This window comes from Corvus brachyrhynchos, unplaced genomic scaffold, assembly GCF_000691975.1.
Source record: "Corvus brachyrhynchos isolate BGI_N302 unplaced genomic scaffold, ASM69197v1 scaffold90, whole genome shotgun sequence".
In the NCBI taxonomy this organism is placed as follows: Eukaryota; Metazoa; Chordata; class Aves; order Passeriformes; family Corvidae; genus Corvus; species Corvus brachyrhynchos.
In genome coordinates this window covers 4,777,656-4,789,480 of record NW_008236932.1, presented here as the reverse complement: position 1 = coordinate 4,789,480, position 11,825 = coordinate 4,777,656, and the positions used below count along the sequence as shown (strand labels likewise).

Sequence of the window (11,825 nt, the reverse complement as noted above, 5' to 3'; positions counted from 1 at the left end):
TATTAGTTAAAGAGAAAACTAGAAGTATGTTCCCTGGTTTACCTGAAAAACTTTAAAACACTTGGAAGTAGAACTCAGGAATGAGGCTACTACTTGCATTGTAAAGCAAGGACACAAAGAGCACAGAGATGAAGATTCGTCAGGTAGAAAGAAGACTCTTCCTCAGGCTTGTCCTTTGTGACAATTACCGGCACTAAGTCTACAGTGACTTTTTAGGGGAGTAACTTCCTCATCAGTCCCTGACACTACTATTTTCCTGGAGGAATATTTTAGACTGAAGAGTACAAATTGTTCTGTGTCCAGCCTTGGGATGCTCATGAATTTAAACTGAAGTAGAAATCTGCCTAATTGAGTCCCTTTCTCTAAATGCATCTTCCTTTGTGCTGCACTAGGAGATCTGGACTCCCACCTTGGACAGGTCCATGGTTTTGCTAGTCAACCACAGATCAGGAGGTCAGAGCTATTTCTGTAAAGCTTCACACTAGCGTTTTTTTTCTCCCATTACTGGTATTTCTGAAAGTCATTGTAGAATTTGGATCACGTTATCTTCACTGGATATTTAGAGCACTCACACAGTCTTATGTCCAAAATTCACTGCAAGACTGGGGCACATGTCTGAAAAAAATGGCAAACAACCCCACTCCTCCCTGTTCTTCTACTGTATGGGTACAGTTGGTTCAGTTAAAATTTGCTTTACCTTGCCCGTGAATCATGCAACCCTTTCAAGTGCAAAGGAAGCAATACAAGTAGTCCAGACATGAAGTAAACCAACATACAATTTAGTAAACCAACAGCCAGATTTTATACCATGAGTATATTAACAAAATACTGGCCCATTTTTGATACAACTTATACCTGTTTTAATGTACTGGTTTGTTCAAATTCATGACATAATTCAATTAAATTCAATCAAACTAGCAATACAAAACTGAGCAAAACCATAAGAATAATTAATATTTAAACTTCGAGAAATACAATTCAACAGGGTAAGAGCATGGATTTACTGACAGCACATCTGAAGGAGAGAAAAACGAAACATGGAAGCATGTGTAAAATCCTAGCCCTGTTAAATTTAGTGATAATTTCATGACAGGGAATCAGTCAGCTTGAGGGAGGACAAGGTCCCTTAAAGATGTACCTTTTGTCAGTATTCCAAAACTAATATCCTGACTACATTTCACACTTACAGAATGTAAAAATGACAATTTCATTAAGACAGTTTTCTTAACGCATATAAATTTCACCCTCCTCATTTTTTCCTGAGAAGAAAACTAAAGTCTTTACCTGTTGCAAATATAAACTAAAGGTAAAATACAACAAATGTTAAAATGTTAATGGCATTATACACAGACTATTTTTTATGTTTAATATTATACAGAAAATAGTAGGTACCTGAACATATTCTCTGCTGTTAAAATCTGTCCTTCAGAATCTAAAAGGGGATCTTTCACTAAAAAAAACTGTAGTCTGCTCCGAAGTATAGATAAAGTTGGAAGCTTTTTATGAAAATTTTCAAGATTATCGATAAAAACAAAATCCTCTTCCAAACATAAATCTGAGAAAATATAAGCAAAAATATGTTATAAAATGAGATAAAAATACTAAGAATTATCAGAATAAAGAGTATTGTTGAGCAACTGTTGGAATACTAAAACTGTCAGCAAAACATTAACTGCTCTTTTGCTTAAAGTTTAAATATCCTGAAATATTTAAAGTGCAACAAAGTCTAGACTTCCATGGTTCACATGATCACCTCTAGCTTTCTTTTGCTTTTTCTTTTGTCTGACATAATGCCTGTTAAATACAAAAGGTATTTTCTTTTCATATCCTTGTTTCTGCTTTCAAGCATGATAACGAAACTTAGCTCAGTGCAATTTTAAATATAGAAACGAGGCAGTCTCTCCATGCATGTCTAAACCTAAATGCAGTTCCCTAATTCTGAAGAAAAAAAAAATTACAAAAAAAGTCACAAATTACTATGATTTCAAGAAAGATGACATTATTGTATCAGCTCTGGGGAGGGGGGATGAACAGATCAAGAGCAGCCCTGTGAGAAGGCCTTGGGGGTGCTGGTGGGTGAGAGGCTGGACATGCCCCAGCCATGAGCACCCACAGCTCAGAAAGCCAAACGTGTCCTGGGCTGCATCCAAAGCAGTGTGGGCAGCAGGGCGAGGGACAGTTTTCTGCCCCTCTGCTCTGCTCTGGTGAGACCCCACCTAGAACACTGCATCCAGCTGTGGGGTCCTCAGTAGAAAAACGACATGGACCTCTTGGAGCAGGCCCAGAGGAAGGTTCACAAAAACGATCACAGGAAAAGAACACCTCTCCTGTTAGAAAAGGCTGAGAGAATTGGCATATGTTCAGCCTGAAGAAGAGATGACACCTTAATGTGGCTTCTCAGTACTTAAAGGAGGCCTATAAGAAAGGTGGGGATAGACATTTTAGGGTAATGTTTAAGGTTTTAACCTTAAAGAGGGATGACTTAAATTAGAAATAAGGAAACAGTTTCTTACAACAAGGGAGGTGTCAACACCCTATCCCTGGAGGTGTTCAACATGAGGTTGGATGTGGATCTGACCAACCTGAGCTGATTACAGGGGAGTTGGACTCCCTTAAAAGGTTCTTTCCAACCCAAGCCATCACATGATTCTATTTCTTTTGAGTTTAAAGTACTGCTCTCCTGAGACAGAAGTGATGCAGCAACCACTTTTGATACATTCCCTTACATTTGCAGTATGAAATACATACGTATCTACACATACATTTTACACATATATGATACATATGGAAGTTCAAAGGGAGTTTTTTGTTCTTCTTCCTTATTTTTTACCAATATGGAAGTCTCCTTATTCCCACATCCCCTTTTCAATCCTTGGTTGACTCCCTATCTGTAATAACTCTCTGTTCTCTCATATTGCCCAGAAATGATGGATACTGATTATGTTCCCACCAAGCTGTTTTATGATGCTAATTCAAAGAGATCCTCACAAAAAAATCTATCTTAAACTTCTTTTGGCTCTCTCTTGAACTAGTAACACAAGCCTTGCTTCTCCAGGGAATAAATCTGTCTTTAGTGGTTATACCTTACACAACTGCAAAGGTTTTCATCACCCAAATGATTTCATCAATGTCTCTGGAGAATGCACAAAAAATTAGCGATGTTAACAAGATTACTCTACCAAAAGTTACAAAACAGTGGACTGAATATTTTACCTTGCCATGGTTCTTTAAATTCAGTGGCATAGTAAATCTTCAAATATTTGTCTTGGGTAGAATCTTCCTTAGAAACATTCTTTATAAGTAAAAAAGGTTCTTCCATGTCAGTCTCAGAGCATGGATTTGAACTTGGAATTACTTCTACTAAATCATTACTAGTCTGAAACTCTACAGAGGAGATAGGTTTCCTAGAAAACAGAAAAAAATGTCTGACACTTAAGCTGTAGCAAAATCAATGTTGTAACTTCCCTGACTCCTCAGTGAATCTACAACACTCATCAAGGTGCTCTAACAACTTTGATAATCACTGTATTCACTTAAGAAGATTGGAAATTACAGAGTTCTCTCTATTCACTGGATCCATGTTCAGATTACATGTTCAATTCTTCCCCAAGAAAAAGCCCTTTAAGTTTACACCCAGCATCAAATTGAACAAAAGGAAAAAAAGCATGAAACCTATTAATGTCATAACATTTCTGACGAAAATTCACTGCTGGGTTAAACGTACACTTCTGTTTCAAAAACCATGAAGAAATTGCAAGTAACAGCAATAGGAAAAAGACAGGGTAAGTGAAGAAACAAAACCACTTCAATTTCCTGTCACTTTTAATACTAACCTCAGTACTACTAGTATTTATTAAGAAAACCTCCCTACCATTTGCCAAATAAGCAGCAAAATCATTTTACTATAGAAAGGAAAAAAAAAAAAGACAACCATCATATTCCTGAGCTAAGTATGCATCCGGACAAAACAGTTACAATTGTTGATTAAAATATGTGCTAATGCTGTGCCACCCATATAAATTGACTGCAACAGTACAGTGACTCTGACTGATGAGTCATCAGACATGACATGAGAAATGTCAGCATTTCTGAAGAACCCAAAGCAGTTCATCTATAGTTATTGTACTTAATATTCTCATTTCAGACAAGTAATTTCTCAATTGTGCATCCTATTGCTTTATTCATATTTTTACTAACGCTTTGCATTACACCATCTTGCTATTTGCTAGTCATCTAAAGGTAATTCTCATAAACTCAGTGTATAAGTGCACCTCTGAAATTCAGTACAGGACTTCATGCGTAAACAGCAACAGAGGGGAATTAAAAAAATCAACAGTTTTACACCATTTTGATTATAGTTCAGAAGTTAATTTTGAAGCTACAAGTAGTATAGTTCACAAGTAATAACCATGTGGTACTGATAATAACTAATATCCAAAGTTTCACATGGCATAAACCTTTGAAAATCCATGAACCTTAAAACACTGCCCAGTTACATGTGGGCCAACTTCACTGAAATCACCAGGTTTCACTACAGTTTTATAGACAGAAAAAACCTAACTGAGTTGCGTATTTTGAGAGTACAGAGGCCACCTCTTCCAAAGTCAAAGCCCTAGTAGGGCTGTTCTAGAAAATGGCAAATATTTTAATGCAGACTTCTAAGTATGGAAAAATATATTCAAGTCATATAGCTATGCTTGTACAGTTACAGGAGATCATTGTCTTAGAGAGGAGGGAGGAAAATGCTTATTTTCATGTTCATGCAGTTTTCAGAGACTTTCTCCAATGCCATAAATAAATTACACAACCACTAAAAAACAATATAAAGAAGCAGTGAACTCCATAAAAACACAATACTACTTTTAGTGAAAAAAGCATCTTTAAGCTATCTGATAGAGTGTAGAGTTCCAACACACTTCTTACTGTCAGGAAACATCTTCATATTCTGTTTTCATCATTAGCTTATAATTCACAAAGTACCTGAATGATATCAAAGAAATCATAAATGTGTTTAACTTAAAGTTACTGACTTTTCCAGGAAATCCTCCACAGGCAAACTTTTCTTCCACTGATCCAATACTGAAATAGCAATCATGTTCCGTGTTGAACCAACTAAGATGAAAAGGAGAGAAAAGAAATCACACAGAAAATATTAAAATGAATTTTTATATATTGTTTAAATCATTGCAGAGGTTAATCAAGCTTTACACATGATGTACAGAAGAAACACCGCCTTCCATTAGCAAAGGTAATACAAATGCACAAGAAAGATGCAAACACTTTTATACATATGTTTACCTTTGTCATTTGAAAACCTCATTTTTTCCCGTATCTCATCATCTCAGCATCATCTTCCAAACCTCTCCCAACTAATCAGATTTAGTATTTGACTTATCTCTGATCATTGCTTTTTTTCCATAAACATTTGTCTAGAAAGAAATCTTTCCAGAGATCTCTACGAACTAATAAAATATCATCTCATTTATGGTGCCACACAGATAAATACCCATTACCCATTTGTTTCTCTTTGGGCAATGAAGATGTCCTACCTTCAAGAGCTATAAGAACTGACAGTGCTATGTCAGACTTACCATATTATGGATAAACACAAGTTTTCCTTTTATCTACAGTAAATCTAAACTAAACTTAAGGATTATATAACATACTTCTAGTCCATGGCTTCCTATACTTATCATCAGCAAAGAGTCCATTGAGATGATACTTTTCATCTTGATGTAAGCAGGGAGGAAAGCAAAGTGATAACTTCCAGATGGAAAACTTCTGTCTGGCCATGCTCTGAATAAAAAAGGCATGCAATAAAATTATGAGAGAGACAGTTCCATTCTTTTTGTGCACTACCTCTTCAAACATTCCCACTGCTTTTGAGGGTATTCTATTAGAACACTGTATTTTATATTTAAACCTTATTCTTGTAATGCTAACACAATCCAAACTAAGAAAAGATACTAACATTTACCTGATTTGCTACTTAGCTTCTAATTTACACCTCTGAGTACACAGAACTGCACATATGCTTAACTACACCTTAACTAAACTTTGAATGTGCAATTACAAGTGCTTATCTTAACACTTGGAATGGTCTCCTGAATGGACACATGGGTAAGTTGACCAGAAACAACTTAGTATCATTTCTACTGTTGCTGTTTCAAGTCCTCTTAATATTCTAATATTCTAAGACCTCTTGACTTTCATGCGCCATTATGAGCTGATGAAAGCTCTTTTAAAGCCTTTCATTTTCACTAAAACCAGGGTTAGTAATCAATTGAATTCAGAAATTAAATAGTCTATGTGGCAAGTTTAGTGACGTTTCACTGATTACCAGATTCAATAACCCGTTGGAATTACAATAGGAAAAGACGTTCTCTTTGCTACAATCTAAGAAAACAGCAGGTACGTCCACTGGCACTATACATATCAGTTGCTGTACTCCAAGGAAAGGGATGTGGGCCATGTTTCATAACACGGATCCCAGTTTAAGCTCAAGTACTATTGCTGGACCACTTCCCAGGCTGCAATTCCCCAGTTAGGTGCCAGGAGCGCTTCTGTGTGTCCTTGTACTCTCCCTGAACTCCTGAAGGCATCACGTCTTGTTACATTATTCTGCTCACACACTAGAAATGCCCCATTCAGGCAAAGAACCACTTTACTTCTCTACAAAAGAAGTCCTGTATTTGGTCTGTGGCATTTCTTTGAAAATATAAGTAAGTAAAAATCCAATTATGAGAGGGTGATTCAGGGATAAGAGGTTGGCAACTTCACAGAAGGAGATGGGAAGGAAAACAAGACTTCACAAGGCTTCTAGATCTTACTTGATCAAAATCTATAAAGCCAAAATATTCATTGTTGGTGTGGAAAAAAAATTCCTTTCCATGAATTTCATCTAAGACATTGCAACACGTCTTCCCTACAATCATTAAGGAATACAGCATGGTGTATCACTATTCTCATACACACCAAAGTAGCTAGAAAACTGGATTAGTTCTCCAGAAAGCAATTAATTTAATTTAATGCATTAGAAGGCACAGTGTATTTTGCAAGAAAGCTTCAAGCAGGAAACTTGTATGTGCACGATAAGTAAATAACAAGTGCAACAGACACTAAAAATAACTGATGCTTTTCAGTTTGGGCAAAATTGCACTTAAATTTTTTATTAAAAAAACCTGTAATCACTTCATTATGTTATCCCACAAAGTGCAGCACAAGAACCTTTCTGAAAGAGAATTCTAAAGCAAGTAGTTCTTGTTATCTTTTTAAATTCGTACTCAATCTTTTCTTCAGTAACTGCTATATTTTGTTCAGACTATTAAGAGAAACAATAAAACTATACCTCATATAAATAGTCTGTTGAGTGATACTTCAAAGCTGCAAACATCTTGTTTTGTGATGTTTTCAACATTTCAGTTGTCTGGAAGATATATAGAATATCGAACAGTTAAAAACTTTTTATATCACCTCAGAATGTTGAAAGAGAAGGTTGAAATTCAGGTTCAACATGAATAGCTTCCTAATTTCTAGCACATGCACTTTGGACTGAATTTCTTGTAGAAGAAGGCTACCCAAAGCATTCAGTGTTCTTCCTTTGGAAGGATGTAACAGACCAACTGCAGACCATGAATATTTTTTTATCTGAAAGAACTGGGCTTTTGGTTGTTTTTTTAGCTATGCCTCTTGGTGCTTATTCCACAGAAAACCTTTAGAACCATCAAGTGAATGTAGGCAATGCAAATTACCTCCCTTAAGCAATAACTCTTAAATTAACTGATTCAATAAATTTTTATGGATTATAAACTACTTTTTAATGGCACTAATTCAACTGTCTAGGCTATTAACTTTTCACTGCCTCATGTATTTGTGAGGGGACTTTCTCCTTCCTTTCAGTTTTACAAGAGAAAAGGAGATTGTGTAGGCTAGCTGGGAGCAAGAGGCCCTCATGAACACCAGGCCTCTAAGTTAGTCAATGCTTCTGAGGGGAACCAGAAGAGAGGCAGAAACTGCACAAGGCCAGAGATACACTATGAATGCAAAACAGGATATATTGTAGCTGGGATCTGCATAAGGTAAGACAGTACTTTTTCTTAATTAAATATAGGTAAAAGAGTCAAAGATAAATTAAGATAATTCTATCAGAAAGTGTATGATGTGATTGAAATGCAACCAAAATTAATTGTAGGGCCATAAGGGAAACTTTTGACAGAAAACAATCTTCACATATGTACCAGTAAGTATCACGACATCAGGCTAAAATTGCCTACCTAACAAATTTGGAAATACCAAATTCAGGTATGGATGTAACACAATTGGAATCGGTGGAAGAAAAAATAACTAGGACACAGTTGCTTACTTGCAAGGAGTCTGGGCAAAGAAAAGAAGTACAGGAGAGATAAAAAGGTAGGTTCAGGCAAATAAACAGAACACGGAATAAGGTATACAAAATCATATTGAGAACAAAGTAGACGGGAACTTTCTGATGGAAGGAGTGTGGACAGTACCAAACAGCGGACCAAAATCACAAGATGCTAAAGAAAACCCTTTGGACAGCCTGCTGGACCCTCCATCAGATCTACATCCAACAGATTTGGTGTGGGAGAGTAGAGCGAGCCGGGATGCGTTTGTAAGGAGGAATGGACCTGCACCTTAAATGCTGGAGAGCGGTGGATAGAACTGCACCTTAGCAGAACTGATGTGTATCACCTGTAGAATTGCAACTATTACTCTCAGTGATAGAATTTGAATTAACACAGCTAGAAGTGGTCAACTGCCCAGCAGTCACTCCAGGCACCACTAGTTTTTAAAGGTGGTGTCAATCAGTAAACACCAAAACCACCACATCCGGGTACGTCCCAACTTTCCAGTTTAAAACTGAAAAAGTGGGACCTACAAATACTACTCCGTGGGGCTACAAGGAATTCTTCCAAGTTTTTTAAGGAAAAACAAAAAAACCCCATCCATCTGTAAAAGGATATGACCCTGTTTCATTCTCCAAGGACTCGAGAGAACATCGCTTTCAGTAAGCGAAATATGCAGGATGAGGTACTTCTGCCAGCGTCAAATGTTTTTAAACAGACGTACGGACAGGAACCAACCACGGCAACCCACCTCAGCCCCTCACGGCGCCACCGCCTCCCCTCCCTCAGCACCGCGGCGCCTCCGCGCCGCCCGCCCGGGACGGCGATCTCGCCCCTCTGATTGGCTGTCTCCCCGAGGGATCGTCTGTGCCTGGCTGCCGCTGCTCCCGCCTCCCGCCCGTCCGTCAGGAGGTGAGCGTTAGCTGCGTGAGCAAGGAGGAATCCTCAGGAGTTAGCCGATTGGGACGCTTACATGATTTTCAAAGCTGAAAATACTTTTAAAGCAGTAAATGCGTAAGTAAAAGCAGTTAAGTAACTTCTGTTTCCCCGGTAGCAGCTTGCATGGGAGAAGGAGTTAAAAGAACGGGACCGGGTTAGTTTTTAAAGGGGTAGTATCTGAAAAGGCTGACCTGCTCCTGTTACTTGCGGAACAGAAATAGAACGAGATTATACTTAATTTTTTTTTTAAATTTTGCTTTTAATGGCTGCCTAAATTGCTCTCACAAGCTGCTGTCTGTTGAACAAATCGTTGTGTTTCTCAGAAGGCAGTTCGGTGTCAGATTTCTGCAGTGCCCAGACTCTTGACTAATCGCTGGAACGACAAAAATTTCAGGAGTAGCTGTGCAAAGGCCCCATCTCCCCTCCCCTACCTCACAGCATCCAGCTCTACACACATCCCAGCCCGTAACTAGGCCAGACAATTCTGCTTGCTGAAATGACACCTTACCGTCGTTGGCACCACAAAGCCATTTTACTATCTGTCCCTGCCTTCTCCTCCTTTTACTGTAGATGTGGATACCCACAGAGAACACATCAGAAGTGCGAAAACCCTTGCCAATGCTGCAGCAGGTGCACTCAGCCAGTTGCTATAATAGTTTGAGGAGTCTGGAAAAATGCATCTCCTCTGAGAACTCATTGCAGGTTGAGTTCCAGATGAGGGTAGGTTTTCCCTGTGGAAAACAAAACTTACACTTTTCACGCTGGTTCCAGGAATCCCATCAGTATTTGTACATTCCAGTGAGTGAAAAAGTTAAGTAAAAAGCGTATGACAGATGCTTTTTTTACTGCTATGAAATTATTTTTAATTTTTTAAACTGTGAGAATGGGTTTAGCTCAGTCACAGGCATATGGCCAGTGTTTCCTAGACAGTTGTTCCTATGAAAATTCCAAAAGCCAGTAATTTATGGTTTTCTTGGTATTTTTATATTTATAATATATTTCTATTCTGCTCTCTATGAATTAGGAGATGAATTGTTAGGCCAAGTAGGCACAATACAAAACCCACAAACTTCCAGTTACAATACTTCAGAAGTGATCCTCTCCAGTTGGAATATAGAGAAATTCATGTTTTACCTATGCTTAGATGATCCTACCCCATCCCCAGGAGAAAGAGTAGCTGTTGGCAAAGGTTCAGGCCCTTGGCACAGAGGCCCCAGGCTGAGGAGGAAAGGTGAGGGGCTATTTGCCTGGTGCAGATGCTCTTTGTGCCACCTCAGTTCCTACAGTGCCACTGCATGGCCTGCAGCCTTCCTCGTGTTCAGACTCCATCCTGCATGCTTCCTGCAGGACTTGCTCCCCTTCCTGGGATAAGTGCTGCAAGACAGAGTGGCTAGTGAGGCAGGGGACAGCGACTCTTGCTGCCCTGTGGCAAGGCACATTTCTGCATCCCCTTATTTCCCTTCAGGGTCAGGATTAGTGTTCACAACTTCAGGAGAGGCGTGAAGCCGCAGCTATGGTCATGGCCTCTGTACATGTATGAATTGCAGAGCAGACGCTCTGCTTACCTCAGTCATGCTCTGAATGTCCTCCTCCCACTGCTAGATGCTTTGCCCTGTTCACCTCCTTCTACTGCATCAGCTCATGCCAGGACTCATCCATCTGATTCCCTGTCCATTTCCAGCTACTCCTCCTTGGCTCTCGGCTCACAGCCCCACAACTTCAGCCCTGCCTGCTCCTAAGATGGGCATGGGGGAAACCAATGCATTACCTGCCCTGTCTTGGACACTGTCTCACTTATGAGTTCCCAAGTCATGAACGCAATCTGCTGAACTTCTCATGGTGGGCCAGTTTGGGGTGCAGAGCAACACCACCAGGTACTTGGAACAGTGGGTGGGGGGCCAGGGCTGGCAGAACTACAATTGTACAGACACACACACACTCCTTCACCGAAAGGATGGAGCCTCTCACCATTTTCCACACCCTAAAACAAGCTCAAAGCCTGACAGTTTGTCAGCAGCAGAAAAACTCAGCCTGGATGGTTATTTTCCATCCTGATAGCCCTTTAAAAGGCAGCTCTGCTGCAATGTCTATGCCACATATCTGCTCTGGGCAGTCCCAGGCAGGAGTAGAACTGACTTTGGACACATTCCCAAGGCACAGGGAGGTTTTTCTTAGCCCATCTTGGGGGTTTCACCTCACTAGAGATACATCAGAGGCATCTTTGCCTGCTCTGGCTGCCCAAAACTCTTCACAGGCACAGGAGAAAGACAGGTGACATCTAAGACAGGCTGGTGGAGGCCATGCCTGGAACAGCCTGGTTTTCACCATCCCAAGTGATGCCTCTTAAATACCTGAAGGCAGTGCTTTCCCCTGTGTGCAGGATCCATCCCTGAGCCTGCCAGGCTGTGCTTGAGGCCACAGGAAGGGGCTCCACTGCAGTGGAATTTCATCATGTTGGAGCCCATCTGCTGAGATTGTTCCATTTCATGCCACTCCTTCAGCAGCCACTCCTGGGTGTGA

The 11,825-nt window shown here is 39.6% G+C and overlaps 2 protein-coding genes across 3 annotated transcripts in view; one reads left to right on the top strand and one right to left on the bottom strand.

Annotated features, from left to right (window-relative positions):
* Positions 1–7,427, bottom strand: part of CUNH9orf84 (chromosome unknown C9orf84 homolog) — a 44,893-nt gene extending 37,466 nt beyond the window's left edge. Inside the window, exons 1-5 of the mRNA XM_017728343.1 lie at positions 7,349–7,427; positions 5,667–5,796; positions 5,031–5,112; positions 3,214–3,404; positions 1,393–1,555 (exon numbers count right to left, since the gene is read on the bottom strand). Of these exons, the coding sequence (XP_017583832.1) occupies positions 1,393–1,555; positions 3,214–3,404; positions 5,031–5,112; positions 5,667–5,796; positions 7,349–7,417 (635 nt within the window). The 5' untranslated portion in view covers positions 7,418–7,427. The remainder of the gene's footprint in view (positions 1–1,392; positions 1,556–3,213; positions 3,405–5,030; positions 5,113–5,666; positions 5,797–7,348) is intronic.
* A 1,849-nt stretch (positions 7,428–9,276) lies between these two features.
* LOC108445210 overlaps positions 9,277–11,825 on the top strand; it is a 35,562-nt gene continuing 33,013 nt past the window's right edge. For both annotated transcript variants that reach the window (XR_001859978.1, XM_017728342.1), the window contains exon 1: positions 9,277–9,380. Coding sequence is in view for 1 of the 2 variants with exons in the window: in XM_017728342.1 (XP_017583831.1) it covers positions 9,340–9,380 (41 nt within the window). In the remaining variant the exon portion in view is untranslated. The remainder of the gene's footprint in view (positions 9,381–11,825) is intronic.